The 21,794-nt window shown below is 52.1% G+C and overlaps 1 protein-coding gene and 1 pseudogene across 5 annotated transcripts; one reads left to right on the top strand and one right to left on the bottom strand.

Annotated features, from left to right (window-relative positions):
* The first annotated feature begins 1,812 nt into the window (after positions 1 to 1,812).
* On the top strand, positions 1,813 to 20,006 carry Meis3 (Meis homeobox 3). 5 transcript variants are annotated; one of them, XM_045134380.1, is made up of 13 exons: positions 1,813 to 1,866; positions 4,587 to 4,774; positions 4,931 to 5,090; positions 5,184 to 5,234; positions 6,178 to 6,228; positions 6,590 to 6,688; positions 9,979 to 10,090; positions 10,284 to 10,432; positions 11,812 to 11,888; positions 12,041 to 12,099; positions 12,727 to 12,805; positions 13,423 to 13,492; positions 19,558 to 20,006. In XM_045134380.1, exons 1-13 carry the CDS (start codon positions 1,855 to 1,857, stop codon positions 19,597 to 19,599), a joined length of 1,149 nt encoding a protein of 382 aa, XP_044990315.1. In that variant the 5' UTR covers positions 1,813 to 1,854; the 3' UTR covers positions 19,600 to 20,006. The 5 variants fall into 5 exon arrangements, with proteins under 5 accessions (XP_044990315.1, XP_004672837.1, XP_044990314.1 ...); XM_004672780.2 differs by having other exon boundaries at positions 12,722 to 12,805; XM_045134379.1 differs by having other exon boundaries at positions 6,539 to 6,688.
* Positions 19,178 to 19,269, bottom strand: LOC123454904 (annotated as a pseudogene).
* Positions 20,007 to 21,794: the final 1,788 nt, after the last annotated feature.

Below are 21,794 nucleotides of genomic sequence, written 5' to 3'. Positions count from 1 at the left end.
CCTGCGTCTCTCCCCCCCCCCCCAGTCACTCACCACCCCATCCTTCCCACAAGCTAGGCTGTCTCCCTCTGGTCCCTCCTGGTGCGGGGCCTGCTCCACCTGTCAGGCCCACCTTGGGCCTGGGTCTTGGTGCTTCTGTTTGATTTCCAGCAGGGAAGATAAAGAGCCAGCAGGCCTGTTTATGGGAGTCATAAAACATACCTTTACTGAGCTCAGCAGGGTGGCGCTGCCTCCAGCAAGCTCTCTGCTGCCTGCTCTCCCTGGACCTCTGTTTCTCTCTCTCTCCCACCCTCGCCCCCCTTTCTCTCTCTCTCTCTCTGTCTCTGTCTCTGAGCCTGTATGCCCGTGTCTCTGAGTTTCTGGGTCTCTCTCTCTCTCATTTTTGTTTTTGGATAAGTTTCACCGTGTAGCCCAGCCTGGCCATGAACTCATGATTCTCCTCTCCCTCCTAAGTGCTGGGATTATGGTCATGAGCCACCGTGCCTGGTACATTTTTTTGTTTCCTTTTTTGTTTCTTGAGGTAGGGTTTCACTCTAGCCCAGGCTGACCTGGAATTCACTAGGTAGTCTCAGGGTGGCCTCAAACTCACAGCGATCCTCCTACTTCTGCATCCTGAGTGCCAGGATTAAAGAAAGGCATGTGCCACCACACCCGGTACAAGCCTTTTTTTTTTTTTTTTTTTTTTTTTTTTTTTTAATGTCAGAAGAGCCCCATTTCAAAACTTGTCATAGGAATGGGACAGCAGTTCTTCAACTTAAGACTCACCATTTACCCTGTTTTGAGGAACCCACCCCCTCCCTGAGAGAAGTTTAAGGAACATAGACTATGAGGCTAAGAATGTTCTAGAGGGCAGGGGTCAGAGATAGGTAGAGGGACAATGGATCACACACACATTGGCTCAACAACCAAACACACTCGGACACTGCTTGCTGAGAACGACACACACACACACACACACACACACACACCCACAGTCCAGTCTCCTGTCTCCTGGGGGGGACAAGGAGAGCTGCCAGGAAAGTGAAATATAGGAATTCAGTTTTGGTTTCTTCCTGTCTCTTGTTTTGCTCTGAGTCTGTAGACAGACAGACAGACACAGACAGACAGACAGACAGACAGACAGGGGAGAGAGAGACAGGGGCCAGGGTAAGAGAAGAGGGGTGGGTAGATAATGTGCTCCTAGGTGAAGAGAGAGATGGGGGTGGGCTGGAGGGGACCCAGAGGGAGGGTGAGGACCTCGGGAACCGGGGATACAAAGGCCCAGGGTCTGGAAGCTGTGAGCCCAGCAGGGGGTGGGGGGCAGGCGGAGAGGAGGGTGAGGGAGTGGGAGGGGTGTAGAGAGAGAAGGGAGGAGACTCAAAGCAGAGGGAGGGGCAAAACTGGAGAAGGTAGAGGCTGGAGAAGGGAGAGGGAGAAGGGGAGAGAGAGAGAGAGAGAGAGGGAGAGAGAGAGGGAGAGGGAGAGAGGATAGGAGGAGGGAGGGAAGGGACCCTGGGAACTTGGGATACAAAGGCCAGCCTTGCAGGCGGAGGAGGGGCCGGGGGCGCTGAAGACGACGCGGGGGAGGTGACTCGGTGGAGAGGAGGGGCAGGCCGGGAGGAGGCGCCGAGCACCCGGGGGAGCGGGCGGCGGTGCCCGCCGGCGGACAGCGGGTTAAGCGTCTCCGCGTGAACTTCCGGATGTGACACAGGCCGGGCCGGAGCGCAGGAGCCGCCGCCGCCCTCGGCCGCGATCGGCGGGTCTCGGCCGCTCGGCGACCCGGCAGCGGGCGGGGACGGCCTCGGGGAGCGCGGGGGCCCCGCCGCGATGAGCCCCCGGCCGTGACCGCGGGGCGCCGCCGAGCACGCCCGGCCCATGGCCCGGAGGGTAGGTGGCCGCGCCCATCCCGCGGGCGCCCAGTCTGCCCCTGTGCCCCGCAGTGAGCCCCTCTGTCCTTCGCTGTCCCCCCTGTCCCTCGTGTCCCCCTCTGTCCCCCCCTCGGCCCTGCAGTGGACCCCTCTGTCCCTCTCTCTGTCCCTCCCTGCCCTCCTCTCTGTCCCTCCGTGAGCCCCTGTCCCTCACTGCCCCTCTCTCCCCCTCACTGTCCCTTCTCTGTCTGATGTTCTCCGTCCCTCCCCCGACTCGGACTCCTCCCTCTTCTCTGCTGCCCTCCTTGGCTTCTCTGGGATCTCCTGCGGTCCAGACCTGCCCACCCCGGGTCAGGGTTGGGGGCATTGCTGGAGAACAGGCTTTGGCCAGGCTGCTGGGCAAGGGACTCTCTTTTTGGGTCCTGGCGATGGGAAGCGGGTGACCCACTGTGGAAGGTGTCACAGGCAGAGAGCACCCATCTCATGGTGTGTGAGGAACCAGGGAGCAGGTGTGTTAAATACAGGGCACTGGAGAAGTTAGGCGAGGAAGTGAGGCGGAGAGGGAGTGACAGAGATGAAGGGCCGGGCTCCATGGACCCAGTGCCGGGCAGACCACCAGGCAGGACCCTCTGTCAGCCTCTACCAGCCCTTGCCTCCCAGCTCAGTTTCTTCACAGCCGTGGACAGTCTTTGGCCTGGTGATAGGAAGGTCTCTCTGGCTGCCTCAGGTGTGCTGTGGTTCTGTGACGCCAGGGCCCTGACACAGGGTCACCGTGTTTCCTTTTGCTCTTTGGGTTGTGGGCAGTTGGCATGGGGTGACCCTCCCCTTCATCACGTATCTCTTGGATGGCCAGGCCCTCTGCTAGAGAACTCGTAACTCATTTAGCCATTCATTCCTTTGGTTTTTAACTTTCCGTTTGTTGGGGTGTGTGGGCGCACGCGTGCATGTAGGGTGTCTCCGGTGATTGGGGGTGAGGTGTGGTACTCTAAGCTTGCATGTTGTAGAAAACATACACTACAGCGTATCTATGGATGTGTGTGTCACATGAGTGTGCATGTAGGCTGTTTGTACAACTGGCCATACCTATGAGTACGGTGGATTCAAATGGTGGGTGGGATGTGAGAAGTTGTTAAGACATTCAAGAATGTGTCGTTAGCTGGCCTTGGTGTTGCATGCCTGTAATCCCAGCACTCTGGAAACTGAGTCAGGAAGACTGCTATGAGTCTGAGGCCAGCCAGGCTACAAAATGACACTTTCTCTCACAAGCCAAAAGGGACTTTGGAGTGATGGCACATTCCTTTAATTCCAGGTCAGGAGGCTGAGGCAGGAGGAACACCATGAGTTCAAGGACAGTTTGGGCTAGAGTGAGATCATGTCTCAAAAAAAATAATAATAGCTGGGCGTGGTGATGCATGCCTTTAAACCCAGCACTTGGGAGGCAAAAGTGGGAGGATCGCTGTGAGTTCGAGGCCACCCTGACACTACATAGCAAATTCCTTGTCAGCCTGAGCTAGAGTGAGACCCTACCTTGAAAAACCAAAATAATAATACTACTAATAATAAACAGGGAGTGGTGGCACGTGCCTTTAATTCTAGTACTTGGTAGGTAGAGTCAGGATCCCTGTGAGTTTCAGGCAAACCTAAGACTACATAGTGAACCAGGTCAACCTGGTTTAGAAGGAGACCCTATGTTAAAAATTAAACAAAAAAATTAAAAAAAAACAAACCAACAAAAAAAGAAGCAAACATGTCTGAGGACAGACTCAATGGCACAGCTTTTGTCTAGAATCCACAGTGAGGGGCTGGGGGCGTGGCTCAGAGGTAGAGCACTTGTCTAGGATCCACAGTGAGGGGCTGGGGGCCTGGCTCAGAGGTAGAGCACTTGTCTAGAGTCCACAGTGAGGGGCTGGGGGTGTGGCTCAGAGGTAGAGCACTTGTCTAGAATCCACAGTGAGGGGCTGGGGGCGTGGCTCAGAGGTAGAGCACTTGTCTAGGATCCACAGTGAGGGGCTGGTGGCGTGGCTCAGAGGTAGAGCACTTGTCTAGATCCACAGTGAGGGGCTGGGGGCGTGGCTCAGAGGTAGAGCACTTGTCTAGAGTCCACAGTGAGGGGCTGGGGGTGTGTCTCAGAGGTAGAGCACTTGTCTAGATCCACAATGAGGGGCTGGGGGCGTGGCTCAGAGGTAGAGCACTTGTCTAGAATCCACAGTAAGTGGCTGGGGACATGGCTCAGCGGTAGAGCACTTGTCTGGAGTGCACAGTGAAGGAGGGGCTGGCGGCGTGGCTCAGTGGTGGAGTGTTTGCTGAGAAGCTGAATTCCATCTCCACTTCCCGAAAGCCTGTATATGGCAGTACTGTTTCAGTGGGTTCTTTGGGCCCATCCCTTGTGAAATCCTGTGTTGTGTTTCCCCCCTCCCCTGTTCTTGTCTATTTGAATCTCTCTGAACCTCTTCCCTCCCTAGGTTACCAGCAAGCCACCAGTTCCCTCAGGCATGCCCAGACCTGGGTCAGTCTTCCTTTGGGTCCTTCTGTCCATGCATCAGGAATCCCTGAAGGGCCTTTTTCTTTTCTGGATGGGACTCACATTCATACCTAGACAAGTCCATGGGAAACCCGGGAATTAAGAGGAGAGACAGAGACACTAAGATCTTTAAAGGACAGAGGTGCATCTTGTGGATCCCAGGGTAGGAAGGCTGAGGCTTGGGGACGCTGACCTTCTGAAGGCTTCCCTCTCCCCAGTATGATGAGCTGCGCCACTACCCAGGCTTCGCAGACCCGGATCGCTCGGCAGCCCTGGCTGGCTTCTCGGAGGCAGCGCCCCCAGCACCACGAGCCCAGGGGCCCTACGGCCCACACAGGCCTCCCCAGCCCCTACCCACAGGCTTGGACAGCGAAGGCCTGAAGAGGGAGAAAGATGAGATCTATGGGTGAGTGGGACCTGGCAGGGGCTCCTGGGGCATATTGTATATGTCTCTGGGGGGGGGTCTTTCTGTCTCCAACTTTTCTTTCCGGGTCCACTGTCTCCTGCCAGTGGCTCCCTACCTGCCCTCAGGAGATGATCCCTTTTTCTGGCCCCTCCCCAGACACCCACTCTTCCCGCTCTTGGCTCTGGTCTTTGAGAAGTGTGAACTGGCCACATGCTCGCCTCGAGATGGCACCTCGGCTGGGCTGGGCTCACCTCTGGGCGGCGATGTCTGTTCCTCGGATTCCTTCAACGAGGACATAGCTGCTTTTGCCAAGCAGGTGGGCGACCCTGAAGGCCTGGCACCAAGGTGGCTCAGGGAGGGCGGGCAGGAGGCGGAATGTGCCCTGCCTGGCCTCTCTTCTCCCTCCCAGATCCGATCCGAGAGGCCACTCTTCTCCTCCAATCCTGAGCTGGACAATCTGGTGAGCCCTGGCCCTCCACACGTCCCCTGTACAGGCATCTCATGTCCTGTGCCACACTCATATCCCCGGGGTTATTGAGGAGTGCAGAGAGGAAACCACTAGTCCATGTTCTCAGATCACCATCCTTGTCCATTTGCTTGAGAACAGGACCTGTTGAGCCAAGTTCAAATCCCAGTTCTGCCAGTCTAGCTCTGTGAGTGAGGGCAAGTGACTCACCTGTAAAAATGCAAAGGCGGGGGGGCGGGGGAAGAGAGAGCAAACACCTTAGTTTCTTTGGCCCCAGGCTTCCTTTTGGCCACACCCTCTCGCAAAGGATTCTAGGCAATATAGTTCTCAGGAGGAGGCAGGAACAGGAGTCCTGGGCAGGTGGGCTTGGAGTGTACAAGGCCGCAGCATCTCTGGGCTAACTCCTCTTGTGATGTGTTCTTTCCCTATCTCCGATCTCTGTCTCCACCTTTTGTTGCCAGGGGGCTGGCGGAGGCGGTGTTGTGGGTAGGGTTGCGCTCTAGCCCAGGCTGACCTGGAGTTCCCTATGTAGTCTCAGGGTGGCCTCAAACTCACTGCTATCCTCCTACCTCTGCCTCCTGAGTGCTGGGATGAACTTGTGCACCACCACGCCCAGCATGACTCCACCTTTCCTCTTCTAATGGCTGGTCATGTCGGGCTCTCTCGCTGGCCCCTGTTGTCCTCTGCTGTCTTCTTCACTGGTTTTGTTACTCTATCTCATGCATGCCTGCTATCATTTTGCTTCTGTTTTGGAGTGGGGGGGTCTCACTCTGTAGCTCAGGCTTGTCTCAGCCTCACTAGGTAGTCCATCCCAGGCTAGCCTAGAACTCTGGATGCTCCTCCTGTCAGCTTCCTGAGTGCTGGGATTGCAGGTGTGCACCCACCATGCCCAGCTTCTCTCCCTTTCTCTCTTCTTCTTCTTCTTCCCTGTTTGCAGATGGTCCAGGCCATCCAGGTGCTTCGGTTTCACCTGCTGGAGCTGGAGAAGGTGAGAGATTCCCATGTGCCCCTGCCCCAAACCTGCTCTGTGCAGCCTCCTAGACACCCCCCACTACCATTGGAGTGGAAGCAGACTGCTGTTCTGAACCTGAGCACCACAGAGCGGGCACCCCACAGATTGTCCCCAGCACCCTGCTTTCCCCCACACACAGGCACACGACCTGTGTGCCCTAGCTGTAGCACCCCCATGGTTGCCCTTGAGCACTTCACTGCCCCCTCAGGTCCACAACTTGTGTTCCCTAGCCCGGCACCTCCTTGGTTGCCTCCAGTACCCTGCTACCCCCGCCCGCCCCCCCCAGGTCCATGACCTGTGCGACAACTTCTGTCACCGCTACATCACCTGCCTCAAGGGAAAGATGCCCATCGACCTGGTCATCGAGGATCGGGACAGTGGCTGCAGGGAAGACCTCGAGGACTATGCAGCCTCCTGCCCCAGCCTCCCAGACCAGGTGGGCACCCAAAGGGCACTGAGCATCTTCTGGCTACAAGGGCATGCTTCACACCTCAACACATCAATACTGCTTGCTATGGGGCATACATTGCACATGATCACACAGCCACAACCCAAGTGCTACATGGATGCAGAAACATCTAGACCACAGTCCAGACATGCACACACACACACGTGCACACACACATGTGCACACACATGCATACGCACACACGCACCCCAGGAGCTGTGGACACCACTCATATGCTCAGTTGCATCCATGCTGGTTCCCACACGGCCACCCAACTCTGGTACAGCCAAAACCCAGCCATGACATAGTAGCACAGGTCCTACAGCTGCTCGAGCACCTCACTTCTAGAGTGAGATATTAGCACAGGTCCTACAGCTGCTCGAGCACCTCACTTCTAGAGTGAGATAGTAGCACAGGTCCTACAGCTGCTCCAGTACCTCACTTCTAGAGTGAGATAGTAGCACAGGTCCTACAGCTGCTCCAGTACCTCACTTCTAGAGTGAGATATTAGCACAGGTCCTATAGCTGCTCCAGAACCTCACTTCTAGAGTGAGATAGTAGTACAGATGCTACAGCTGCTCCAGTATATCGCTTCTAGAGTGAGCAGATGCACAACACACACTCAATGCCACATAAAACTGATTCCCAGACAAAGATGGATCCAGACAGCCCCCAAATACTGCTGCCCAGACTCAGATCCAGCCATACCCAGACCCTGACTGATTGTGGGGCCCTTGGGCACACTTCAGAGTCAAGTTCAGAAGGTGTGTGGACACTGTACACATGCCATGTGACTTGGCTACAGAGATTTATCCATGCAAACTTGGAAACAGTATGGTCTGGAAACAGTGAGATTGACTCAGGACCAGTGGATGAGCACAATGGCCAGACAGCAGTTGCACACATGACCGCCTTATTGATTCTGACTTGCTGCAGCTATGAGACAACAGTCAAGCTGAGGGAGAAGTCAAACCAGTTGGTCACACCCAGTAATGACACTTGAAGTCAAGAACAGGCACACAGCACTTCAGTGTCTGAGGTATATCTGCAGACCACTGTCACAGGACAGCCTCAAGGACCTGCTGTCCTCAGACCTAGCACACAAACATGCTCATGGTGCATGCTTGGTGTGTGAGGATGGGTTACAGCTTCCTGTACTCAGACTCATACAGCTTCAGCTACCTTCAAAAGACAGCCACCCCTACAGTCACACACTCACTTTGCAGGCATGACAGTTACCACAGGCACAGCCTCATAAGTAGAAAACCCAATCCCCAAACTGTGTCACAGACAAAGCAAAAAGGAACCTTGTAATCACTAGGATCAGAGACATCCACACAGGCCTGTCATAGGCATCACACGCACTCCACTTTCAATTCTTGCTGTCACTATACCCACAAACAATCACTTCCCCCACTTGTATGCACATATACCTTCTCTGGGGAACAGTGTTTGCCTGCTGTCTGTCCACAGCTGGGGAAAGTCAGGATCCATGAATGTAACTGGAGTTCAGAAACACAGATAAGGCATGTTCACTTATATGCCACATAAATGTCTCAAGATGGCTGGGCATGTGGCGTAGTCTTATCCTCCTGGCACACTAGAGGCTGAGAAGGAGAATTAATGTACCCTCAATATCATTTTGGGCTATATAAAGTCTCAGACCAGCTTGATGTAGAGAATTAAGAACCTGTCTCAAAAACACAAAACTGGGGCTGGAGAGATGGTTTAGTGGTTAAGCGCTTGCCTGTGAAGCCTAAGGACCCCGGTTCGAGGCTCGGTTCCCCAGGTCCCACGTTAGCCACATGCACAAGGGGGCTCACGTGTCTGGAGTTCGTTTGCAGAGGCTGGAAGCCCTGGCGCGCCCATTCTCTCTCCCTCCCTCTATCTGTCTTTCTCTCTGTGTCTGTCGCTCTCAAATAAATAAATAAATTAAAAAAAAAAAACACAAAACTGCCCGGCATGGTGGCACACGCCTTTAATCCCAGCACTTGGGAGGCAGAGGTAGGAGGATCTCTTAAGAGTTCAAGGCCATCCTGAGAATGCATAGTGAATTCCAGAACAGCCTGAGCTAGAGTGAGACCCTACCTCGAACTCCCCCAACTCCCCCCAAAACCAAGCCAGGTATGGTGTAGCACACCTTTAATCCCAGCATTTGGGAGGCTGAGGTAGGAGGATTACTATGAGTTCAAGGGCAGCCTGAGACTAATACTAATTCCAGATCAGCCTGGGATAGTGCAAGACCCTATCTCGAAAACCAAAGAAAAAACAAAAACAAAACAACAACCAAAAAACCAAACCAGAAATAAAAAACAACAACAACAACATTAGAACCTGAGCTCCCTGAAATTCTGAGACTTAAAAATTTCTGAAAACCAGCTATGTGTGGCTCAACAGTAGAATACTTGTCTAGAATCCAGAGTGAGCAGGTGGGGGTGTGGCTCACAGGTAGACCAGTTGTCTAGAATACACAGTGAGGGGCTGGGGATGTGGCTTGGGGGTAGAGCACTTGGCTAGCATGCCTGAGATCCTAAGTTGAATCTCAAGCACTTCAGAGAAAAAAGGTGTCTGAAAACTCAGTTTCAACTTTTTTGTTTTTGTTTATTAAGTTCAGTGCAAACTCATTTGGCAGCACATCTGACCTGAACTAATGAGAGGCTATTTATAGTGGGTATTTATTCCACTTAGTTAAATATTCATCTGGTTTGCCAGAGAAATGTTAATGGGTTTGATAGTGTGGTGGCTCTGCTGCCCCGCTGGGGGTGATTAGGAAGCACACTGTTGGATCCAATTTCCTGTCTCAGAGAGAAAATGGTTCGTTGGTTGGGTTTTTGAGTCGGGGTCTTACTCTGTAGGCCAAGTTCTGCTACCAGGGCTCATATTTGGTAGCAATCCTCCTGCCTCAGCATCCTGGGTGCTGGGATTAAACGTGTGCACCACCACCTTGGACTCTCAGAGTGAGAAGATCTGAACTAGAAAGCGCCCGCAGTTCCCAAGAGTTTCATACATGCGCTATGGAGACCTGTGTGACTCATCCTTACTGGGTAATCTCTTTGCACCTTTCTAGAAATGAGCTCATTGTATGTTTCTCATTCCAGAATGTGAGCTGCTATTGTCCTGCGTTTTCCAGTTTCAGAAACAGACCCAGGGTTTTAAGTGACTGGTCCACGGTCACACAGCCAGGGCAGAAGCAGATATGGGCTTCCCTCAGGGAACAGGGACTCTGTATTATGTCGTGCCCAAAGCCTTTGCAGTCACACCCCGCTCATGTTTTCTAGACGGACACGTGGATCAGAGACCATGAGGACAGTGGGTCTGTACACTTGGGGACCCCAGGTCCATCCAGTGGAGGTTTGGCTTCCCAGAGTGGGGACAACTCCAGCGAGCAAGGTGAGGAGCTCTGGAGGGTTAGAGGAAAACATGGGACTGAGTCCGGCCGAGGACTGCAGTTAGATAGTCTGCAGGTGGTACTTTCAGGGGAAAAAAAATCAGCTGAGTTACAGTGTCTTGCATGAGAGTTCTGGAGGCCCCTGGTTCTCCGTGTGTCCCTGTCCACTGATGCAGCATGCTTGTCCCCCCTCAGGAGATGGGCTGGACACAAGTGTGGCCTCTCCCAGCTCTGGAGGAGAGGACGAGGAGATGGACCAGGAGCGACGGCGGAACAAGAAGAGAGGGATCTTCCCCAAAGTGGCCACCAATATCATGAGGGCCTGGCTCTTCCAGCACCTCTCGGTGAGAGCCTGCTGCCCAGGTGCACAGGGGCACAGAGAGAGGGAGGACGCTGTTCCCAGAGGCCAGAACCTCCAAGAGATACCCAGAGATGGAGAATTCTGGGACAGATCTCCGCATTCCCTTTTTGCATGGCTTCCCCACAACCCCTGTCCTTCCATCTACCCACCCACCTGTCAGTCATCCACCGAACATCCATCCCCAAGTACCCATGGAGGGGTTATCATCATTATCATCATCATTATGGTCTTTTGAGATAGGGTCTCTCTCTAGCCCAGACTGACATGGAATTCACTATGTAGTCCCAAGCTATCCTCAAACTCACAGCAATCCTCCTACCTCTGTCTCCAGAGTGTTGGGATTAAAGGCGTGTGCCACCTCCCCTGGTGAGGGTTCCTTCTTAAATGCACTGTGGAGATGAGGCCCAGAGAGGTATGGGACTTGCTCAAGGTCACATAGCTAGAAGTGGGTTCAAGTGCAGGCAGACTGACATTAATCACCTCACTACACTGCCTCATGGAACGAGGCAGAGAAATAGAGAGTGGGGAGGGGCTGGGGGCTGGAATAGAGAAAGATGCAGGGTATGAGGAGACTAAGGTAGAGATGGAGGGACACAGAGAAAAGTGGAAAGAGCTGGGCATGGTGGTGGCTCATGCCTGTAAATCCCGGCACTTTGGAGGCTGAGGCAGAGGGATTGTCAGTTTGAAGGAAATGTGAACAAGTCCCATGTGACATCATATGTTGCACATACACACACACACACACACACACACACACACACACACACACTAAATAAATAAAAAGGCAGGGCATGTAGAGTACTTATCCAGCATGCAAGAAGCCCTGGGTGCCATGCCCAGCACTGGATAAACCAGGCATGGGAATCCCGGCACTGGTGAGGTGGAGGCAGGAGGATCAGAAGTTCAAGATCATTTTCAACTACATAGCAATATGAGACCAGTCAATGAACTGAGTGGGATGTGGGGGCCGGAGAGAGATGGGGAGAGAGTACTGGAGGCAGAGAGAGAGGGAAGAAGGGAGGAAGAAGAGGGAGAGGGAAAGAGGGTCAGAAAGAGGGATGGGGCGAGACCTATGGGGACGTGCTGGGAACTAGAATGATGGGATGGGGCTGGAGTGGCCTCCCTGCCTCTCCCCCTGCCTTGCCGGTGCCTCTCCTGGAGCAGCCTCCCTAATGAGAGCCTGCCGATTAGCCTCTAATTGCTACAGAGGCGGGGCTGCCAGGAGTAATTGCCTGAAGCCTGGCTGCACTTGGCCTCTGGGCCCTGCTCCAGCCCAAGCCTTGGGGACTAGGTAGGTCAAGCCTGGTCTTGGGGACCAGACGGCAGCCAGGCAGGCAAGGTGACTCTTGCTGGTGGCCACAGCACCCGTACCCCTCGGAGGAGCAGAAGAAACAGTTGGCACAGGACACGGGGCTCACCATCCTGCAAGTGAACAACTGGTGAGTGGCCCAAGGACCGGGCGCTGTCCGCGGTGCTGAAGTGTGACCCGCTGGCCGCTGGCCGCCTGCCGCTGGTCTCTCCTCTCTCCTGCTCTCTCTGAGTCCCTTGCTCCCTCTTCACACACTCTTCCTTCTCCCTGGTCCTTTCCCAGGTTCATTAACGCCCGGAGACGCATCGTGCAGCCCATGATAGATCAATCCAACCGCACAGGTACAGAGAGGGTGGGCGGTTCTTGGAGTCCCTGGTGGGACTGGCCCGTGCCCCAACTCACCTGGGGTTCAGCTTGCACCCAACTCCATTCTTTCTCTCTCTGTCTCTGTTTGGTTTTTTTGAGGTAGGGTCCTACCGTAGCTCAGGCTGACCTGTAATTCACTATGCAGTCTCAGGGTGGCTTCGAACTCATGGTGATCCTCCTATCTCTGCCTCCCGAGTGCTGGGATTAAAGGCGTGTGGCGCCACGCCCAGCTGCCCCCTCTCCCCCCCCAGATAGGCTCTCACTCTAACCCAGGCTGAGCTGGAACTTACTCTGTAGTCCCAGGCTGGCCTCAAACTCATGGTAATCTTCCTACCTCGGCCTCCCAAGTGTTGGGATTGAAGGTGTGCACCACCATGCCCAGCCTCAATCCCCTTCTTGGGGCTTCTGAGCTCTTCCTGCACCCAACTCCCTTCCTGGGGCTCCAGAGGCTCCATCTGCACCCCAAACCCCCTGTAAGGGCTTCCTGGGGTTCTGCCGGTCCTCAAAGCTCCTTTGTTATATTTCTGGAGATATTTTGTACCCCAACTCCTTTCACTGGGCTCCTGGGCTCAGCCTGCACCCCAACCCCTCTCCTAGGGCAGGGTGCAGCGTTCAGCCCCGAGGGCCAGCCCATGGCGGGCTACACGGAGACTCAGCCACAAGTGACTGTCAGAACACCAGGTAAGCCCCGCCCCCAGATAAGCCCCGCCCCCGCAGCCGGCACGCAAGTTCTGGGACTCCATACTTGAAATATTCAATGGGCCCTTTGCATAGGGGAGCCGCAGATGACTGTGCCATTGTTCTCCTGCCGTGCCTTTTTCTACAAAGGTCACTCAGCCTAATTGGAAGGCTTCACTTTTTCTTTTTCGTTTTTTTTTTTTTGTTCATTTTTATTTATTTATTTGAGAGTGACAGAGAGAGCAAGAGGCAGACAGAAAGAGAGAGAGAGAGAGAGAGGGAGGGAGAGAGAAAGAGAGAGGAAGGGAGGGAGGGAGGGAGAAAATGGGCGCGCCAGGGCTTCCAGCTCCTGCAAACGAACTCCAGACGCGTGCGCCCCCTTGTGCATCTGGCTAACGTGGGGGAATTGAGCCTCGAACGGGGGTCCTTAGACTTCACAGGCAAGCGCTTAACTGCTAAGCCATTTTTCCAGCCCTCCACTTTTTCTTGAAGGGCCAGCACTCTCTTAAGACATGATTTGGTATGTCCTGTGAAGGACTCCAGTCAAGGACGGGTTGTGGGAGGGACTCAGGGGCATCTGTGAGGGGGAGGCCCCATTAATCACCGCTTTTTCCTTCCAGGATCAGTGGGGATGAGCCTGAACTTAGAAGGAGAGTGGCACTACCTGTAGAGGCTGGGCTCAGGAGGAGGGTGAGTGTCCAGGGTCCTGGGATGCTCTCAACCCTTCCTAAGACCTCTGCACTTCAGTAGAGGGCTCAGCCAGAACACAGCCCACATGGGACCCTGGAGGGAGGGCTCCCCAGAGCTTGAAGGGACGCTGCCTCATTCACCCACCCATCCACTCAGTTTTACACCCTCCATCCATGTTTCCCCACCTCATACAGCCTGTCCATCATTCTTTTGTTAAACTTCTTTCTTCTTTTTAAAAAAATATTTATGAACCGGGCATGGTGGCGCACGCCTTTAATCCCAGCACTCAGGAGGCAGAGGTAGGAGGATTGCCATGAGTTCGAGGCCACCCTGAGACTACATAGTGAATTCCAGGTCAGCCTGAGCTAAAGTGGGACCCTACCTCGAAAAAAAAATCCAAAAATATATTTTATTTATTTGTGTGAGAGAGAGCATGCACACCAGATAATCCCAGCACTTGAGAGGCAGAGATAGAAGGATCACTGTGAGTTCAAGGCCACCCTGAGACTACATAGTGAATTCCAGATCAGCCTGGGCTAGAGTGAAACCCTACCTTAAAAAAAAAAAAAACAAAAAAACAGAGGGGAGAGCTGGGCATGGTGGTGCAATGCCTTTAATCCCAGCACTTGGGAGGCAGGGGTAGGAGGATCACCTGAGTTCGAGGCCATCCTGAGACTCCATAGTGAATTCCAGGTCAGCCTGGGCCAGAGTGAGACCCTACCTCAAAACAAAACAAAAACAAACAAACAAAAAAAACCAAACCCCCAAAACAGAGGGGAGGGGCAGATGGAGCACCAGGACTTCTAGCCACTACAAACGAACTCCAGATTCATACATCACCTTGTGCATCTGGCTTAAGTGGGTACTGGAGAATCAAACCTGGGTTTCGGCAAGGCGTAGTGGTGCACACCTTTAATCCCAGCACTTGGGAGGCAGAGATAGAAGGATCACCATGAGTTTGAGGCCACCCTGAGACTACATAATGTGTTCCAGGTCAGCCTGGGCTAGAGCAAAACCCTACCTTGAAAAACCAGAAAAAGGAAACAAAACAAAACAAAACAAAACCTGGGACCTTAGGATTTGCAGACAAGCACTTTAACCCTAAACCATCACTCCAGCCCCTATCTATCATTCCATCCAACCATCCATCTATCCACCCACTCATCCATTCATCCATCCATACATTTGTTCCCCCACACCGCATACATCCAGTCACCCACCATCCACCCATGCATTCGCCCATTCAGTATCCATCTGTGTACTCACTCATCTATACATTCAATGTCTCCCATCCTTCTCTTTCCCCTGCCCACAATCCAGCCATCCACTCTTCAGTTCATTGATCTAGCCATTCACACACCCACCCATCCTTCTCCATTGCTCACCTATCCACCCACTCAGCCATCCTACACATCTGCATCCATCCACCTGCTCACCCCTAGCTATCCGGTTTTTTTTCTTTAAAATTATTTATTTATTTATTTATGAGGGAGAAAGAGACAGATAGAAAGAGAGAATGGGCATGCCAGGGCCTCTAGCCATTGCATATGAACTCCAGACACATGTGCCCCCTTGTGCATCCGGCTTACATGGGTCCTGGGGAATCGAACCCAGGTCCTTAGGCTTTGCAGGCAAATGGCATAACCGCTAGGCCATTTCCCCAGTCCTTCTATCTGTCCATTTTTTAAAAATTATTTATTTATTTGAGAGCAACAGACACAGAGAGAAAGACAGATAGAGGGAGAGAGAGAGAATGGACATGCCAGGGCTTCCAGCCTCTGCAAACAAACTCCAGACACGTGCACCCCCTTGTGCATCTGGCTAACGTGGGACCTGGGGAACCGAGCCTCGAACCGGGGTCCTTAGGCTTCACAGGCAAGCGCTCAACCACTAAGCCATCTCTCCAGCCCTATCTGTCCATTTTTAAATTAATTTAATTTATTTATTTGAGAGAGGTAAAGAGGCAGGGGGGAGAAGTGGGCTTGCCAGGACCTCTAGCCACTGCAAATGAACTCCAGACACATGTGCCACCTTGTTCATCTGCCTTTATGTAGGTACTGAGGAATCAAACCCAGGTCTGGGTCCTTAGGCTTTGTAGGCAAGCACCTTAACCATTGAACTCTCTCTCCATCTCTACCCATCCATTTTTCATTTTTAAAAATAATGTTTGTATGTATGCATGCATGCATATGCATGTGTGTGTGTGTGTTTGTGGTAGATGTACACACCAGGGGCTCTTGCTGCTGCAAATGTATACCCATCTGGCTTTATGTGAGTGGCTGGGGAATTGAACCTGTGCTGGTAGACTTTGCAAGCAAGCACCTTTAACTGCTGAGCCATTTCCCCAGCCTCTATTCACCCATTTGGACATTCATCCATCTATTCCCACTCCCAATCCATCCATCCAGTCATCCATCTAGTCATCTCTCCATCCAGCCACACATCCACACAGCCACACATCTGTGCATCCGTGTGTCTACTTACTGTTCCTCACCCCATGTGTCCATCAGTAGGCCTACCGTCATACATGAGATCCCCCAAACACGTTGCCATGCTGTGCTGCAGGTTAGGTATGGCTCCTGGGAAGATTCTAGTCTTGTAAGGACGTGAGTATGAGGAACCAGTGGCACCCAGTGGCACTAAGCAAAGAGGGTGGCACCAGCCCTCTGGGATCTCAGGGAAAACTTCTTAGAGGAAGGGCCTCTGAAAAGGAATCTGTGAGCAGAAGTGAGAAGTTACAGTAGTGGGGTGCGGTCAGCTCCCAAGTCCTGAAACTTTTCTCTGGCATCATGGCTGCACTTCAGAGGATCTTCCACTAAGCCAGTCCCCCAAGGGGGGGATGTTGCCTTGTCTCCATTTTATAGATAAGAAAACTGAGGTTCAGAGAGGCCTCGTGTTGGTTCATTTTGCTCATGCCCAGGAGCAGGGGAGGCAGTTTATCTTACTTATTTATTCTTTTGGGTTTTTGATGTACGGTCTTGCTCTAACCCAGGCTGACCTAGGAAGGATTCACTATGTAGTCTCAGGTTGGGCTTGAATTCACGGCGATCCTCTTACCTCTGCCTCTTGAGTGCTGGGATTAAAGACGTGTGCCACCATGGCCAGCAGAGGGGCAGTTTCTAAAGGATGGATCAAGCTTGGCTTGGTGGCACACACCTTTAATCCCAGCACTCAGGAGGCAGAGGTAGGAGGATCGCTGTGAGTTCAAGGCCACCCTGAGACTACATAGTGAACTCCAGGTCAGCTTGGGCTTGAGTAAGACCCTAGGGGGAAAAATAATAAAGGATGGATCAGACCTTCACTCTCCCTGGATCAAAACTCTGTGTGGCTCTCTAGTGTTCTCTAGATTGTCTACCCTTCTTAGTTTAGTATCATTCCTTCCTTCTTTCTGTCCTAGTCCACCCCCCTTTTTTTGGTCTTTGTTTTTTTGTTTTTTTGAGGTAGGGTCTCACTGTAGCCCAGGCTGACCTGGAATTCACTAAGGAGTCTCAGGGTGGTTTCAAACTCATGGCGATCCTCCTACCTCTGTCTCCTGAGTGCTGGGATTAAAGGCGTGCGCCACCATGCCTGGCTTTTTTTTTTTTTTGTGATTTTTCTTTTTTCAGTGCTGAGGACTGAACCCAGGGCCTTGTGCTTTCTAGGCAAGCGCTCATCCACTGAGCTAAATCCCCAACTTCACCTCTTTCTGTCCTTCCGTCCATCCACTCATCCTTGTACCCACACATCCATCTGTCTACCCAGCCATCCTTCTATCCACCCATGTATATATTTCTTTTCTGTTTTGGTTTTGTGAGGTAAGGTCTTGCTCTAGCCTGGACTGACCTGGAATTCATTATATTCTCAGGCTGGCCTCAAACTCGTAGCAATCCTTCTACCTCGGTCTCCTGAGTGCTGGATTAGAGGTGTATGCTTCCACACCCGGCTCCATCTTTACATCCACCCATTGATATGTCTTCTCTTCCATCCAGTGATTCATATATCCTTCTACCCACCCATTCATCCTCTCCCTCCACTCACTCACTCCACCTCTGAACCCCTATGCCCCATCCTGTGTTGGGAAGTGCGCTGCACACAGTGGTGGCCATGATGTTTCTCCTGCTCTCATAGGGCCCTCAGCCCATCAAGCAACGGGCCCATCACACTGTAAGGCTGCAGAATGGGCAGGCTACTGGAAAAGTCCTGATGAGTTACTACATTAGCCCTTGCAAGCCAGTATGGGAGGTGGAGATTCAGAAAGGGCTTCCTGAAGGATATGGTTTTGGAGCTGAGACCAGGAGACTTGAGGAGTGTCTGTCAGAACGAAAAGCAGGGGCTGGAGAGATGGCTTACCTGTTAAGTGCTTCTCTGTGAAGCCTAAGGACCCTGGTTCAAGGCTTGATTCCCTAGAACCTAGGTAACCCAGATAGATGCACAAGGAGGTGCAAGCGTCTGGAGTTCATTTGCAGTGGCTAGAGGTCCTGGTGTGCCCATTCTCTCCCTCTCTCCCTCTTTCTCTGTCTGTTGCTCTTAAATAAATATAAACAATTAAAAATAAACAAAAAATGCAAAAAAAAAAAAAGAAGGAAAAAGCATGTGCAGAGGCCTGGAGCATGGAGATGGCCATGAGATGCCCCTCACCCAGCGTGTGCACATGTACAAAGCAGCAGGAAAGCCAGGCATATGGGATTACCAGGATTATTAGTTCATGGTCAACCTGGGCTAAACACTAAGATCCTGATTTTAAACCCAAATGACTGAGGTAGAGCACTTGACTAGGATCCACAGTGAGGGGCTGGGGGCGTGGCTCAGAGGTAGAGCACTTGTCTAGAGTCCACAGTGAGGGGCTGGGGGCGTGGCTCAGAGGTAGAGCACTTGTCTAGGATCCACAGTGAGGGGCTGGGGGCGTGGCTCAGAGGTAGAGCACTTGCCTAGAATCCACAGTGAGGGGCTGGGGACATGGCTCAGAGGTAGAGCACTTGTCTAGAATCTACAGTGAGGGGCTGAGGGCGTGGCTCAGAGGTAGAGCACTTGTCTAGAACCCACAGTGAGGGGCTGGGGGCGTGGCTCAGAGGTAGAGCACTTGTCTAGAGTCCACAGTGAGGGGGGTTGGTGTAGCTCAGAGGTAGAGCACTTGCTTAGTATCTGCCAGTCAGGGTCTGGAGGTGTAGCACTCTACCCCTGAGCTACATCCCAGTGTTAGTTTTACTTTTCCTTTTTTATTAAGATTGTTAAATTTTTATTTATTTATTTATTAGAGACAGATAGAGGAGAGATAAGAGGGAGAAAGTGAGAATGGGTGCACCAGAGCTTTTAGCCACTCCAAACAAACTCCAGACACATGTACCACCATGTGCACCTGTCTTATGTGGGGCCTGGAGAATCGAACCTGGGTCCTTAGGCTTCCCCAGTCAGAGCCTTAACTGCTAAGCCATATTTTCAGCCCTAGTTTTACTTTTTATTTGAGATAGGGTCTTACTAAGTTTCTCAAGCTGACCTTCAATTCACTCTGAAGTCTAGGCTGGCTTTGAATATCTGATCATCCTATCTCAGCCTCAAGGCCAGCCAGGATTACAGGCATACACCATCAGCCCTGGCTCTCTCTTTTTATGTCTCTGTATTTATAACTCAGTCATTTTCTTTTTTCTTGGCACTGGAGGTGGCCCAGCACTGGTGCAACATCAGGACCAGACAGGGGTCAGTCCTCTGAAAAAGGCATCATGAATTTGCGTGTCATCCTTGCGCAGGGGCCATGCTAATCTTCTCTGTATCATTGCAATATGTGCTGCTGAAGCAAGCACTGTATTTACAACTCACTTTATCTTCCTCAGCCTCATCTTTCTGTCCCTGCCTCTCCTTGCCCTTGTCTACCTCGGTCTCCCTCTCTGCTCAGCTCCTTGGCCTCCCTCCTTCTCTGTACCCACTACTGTATCTCTCAGGCTCTGCTCCATTGCCCCATCTCTTCCTGTGGGCTCTCTCTACCCTCCTCGCTCTCTTCTCACAGCAGGGCTGGTAAGTGGCACACAGGGGGGCTGATGTGGGGCCCTCTGATTCCCCTGGCCCTGACTCACCTGTCCTTTGTCCCACAGGCCGCCTTCTCCAGACTGACCACCAGCCTCACTCCTAACTGATCCCTGCTGCCTGTGGGCTTCAGGACTCCACCTCCAAAGCTTCCTCTCCCAACTCAACGCCTACCTCCCTGCGGCCCTGGTGGGGCATGGGGACCCGCGTGTCCACTTGAGGGCATCTCAAGGACAGAGGCAAGGCCTCCAGGCCCTGCAGCCCTCCTCTGCCCTCACCTTCACGCAGGACCTGAGCTGCGATCAGGAGCTGGGTTTGCAGTATATGGTGGCTGGGGCCGCCCTCCAGGACAGAGAAGGGACTGGGGGTGGGCTAGGGCACCAGGGAAGGAGGGTCACCCAGATCCAACATTTGGGAGCGTTCTCTTCATCTTCCCACTCCCCCGCTGCCTCCCCCACCTCCCTTCTCTGATGTTCTTCTACTTTTCTTTTTTAATGATAAAAGTCTTAAAATACAAGGGAGTGTCTTTTCAAAATTTCAAATTTTCTGCAATTTGAGGGTCAAGAATCATAAACAAGGGCTGGGGAGACAGCTCACTGGGTAGTGTGTTCCACATAAGCTGAGTTTGGACCTCCAACACCCATGTGGAAAATGCTGAGCACTGAGGCACACACCTGAAATCCCAGTGCTGAGGAAGCTGAGGCAGGTAGATCCCTGGTGCTCCCTGGCTACCCAGTCTAGCTGATCAGTGATCTCCAGTTCAGTGAGAAGTCCTGCCTGAAGAAATAAGGTGGGATGCCATTGAGGAAGACTCCCTATCGCAACTCTAGGCTCCACACACAAGCACAAGTGCATAGTTGCACATGCACATGTGCGTGTGCCCACACAAGAACATGAAAACATGGACACATGTACATCACACCTACATACATACATATGCCAAAAAGAATCACAAATACTAACAATTATTGGTCCTATTTATCCTGCTTTCTGCTTGGGCGCACCATTTGTATCAGCCATCAGCTATTGCTGTGTAACAAGTTGCCCCCAAATTTTGTGGCTTTGAAGGGACTACTACTGTTAAACTGATTATGCCCTAGGTTGGCATCTTATTGTGAGCATGTCTGGTAGCTTGAAAGGGCTATATTTTGTGTCAGTTAGGCCAGAAGGGGCTGTTCTGACCATCTGGCTGGCCACAGAGGCAAGAGGAATAAAGGACTGAAAGGGCCCTCAGGCTGAAGAGATGGCTCAGCACTTAAAGGTACTTGCCTGCAAAGTCTGAAGCCCTAGGCGCCACCCCCCAGTACCTGTGTCAATCCAGATACACAAAGTGGCACATACATCTGGAGTTCATTTGCAGTGGTACTAGGTGATGGTGAGCCTGTTCCCATTATCTCTCTCTCTCTTTCTCTCTCTCTCTCTACTTGCAGATAAAAAAATTAAATTTAAAAAATAATAAACCAGGGCTGGAGAAATGGCTTAGTGGTTAAGCACTTGCCTGTGAAGCCTAAGGACACTGGTTCAAGGCTCAATTACTCAGGACCCATGTTAGCCAGATGCACAAGGGGGCACACACATCTGGAGTTTGTTTACAGTGGCTGGAGGCCCTGGAGTGTTCATTCTCTTTCTCTGCCTTTCTGTTGTCACTCTCAAAATAATAATAATAATAATAATAATAATAATAATAATAATAATATAATAATAATAAACCAGGCATGGTAGCACATGCCTTTAATTCCAGTACTCAGCAGGCAGAGGCAGGAGGATCATCATGAGTTTGAGGCTAGCCTGAGACTACATAGTGAATTCCAGGTCAGTCTAGACTAGAGAGGGACCCTACCTTGAAAAAATAAAATAAAATGGGTCTCAGGAAACTTGGTATGTTAGTAGGTAAGTTGTATTCTCTTAGACACTGAAAGTCTCAAAGCCAGCCATCCCAGACTCACTGTGGCAGAGTCATGCAAATTCACACAAGTCAAGACAGGGCCAGGAAGGAGCATAGCACTGTGGACATTCCGTCAACCTCCCACATGCGAGGCTCACATACGCCTTGCTTTCTCTATTGTTTAACAGGCTGGCCACAAGCAGTCTGTCCTTGTGAGATGGTTGAGAGTGGTTCCAATTGTTGGGACTACCTCCAAATCTCACCTCTGGAATTCAATCGTTATGTCTGGGGCTAATGATGTCACTTTGGTGGGCTTCCATTTCCACAACCGAAAGACAAGGACTACAGCAATGTCTAATTCATTGGACTGTTGCACTGATAAATGAAGATATTGCAAAGGAAGGGTGGAGGATGGCCCTG

This window comes from Jaculus jaculus, chromosome 14, assembly GCF_020740685.1.
Source record: "Jaculus jaculus isolate mJacJac1 chromosome 14, mJacJac1.mat.Y.cur, whole genome shotgun sequence".
In the NCBI taxonomy this organism is placed as follows: domain Eukaryota; kingdom Metazoa; phylum Chordata; class Mammalia; order Rodentia; family Dipodidae; genus Jaculus; species Jaculus jaculus.
Note: the sequence above shows the minus strand (reverse complement) of the source record. Positions and strands in the feature narration are given on the sequence as shown.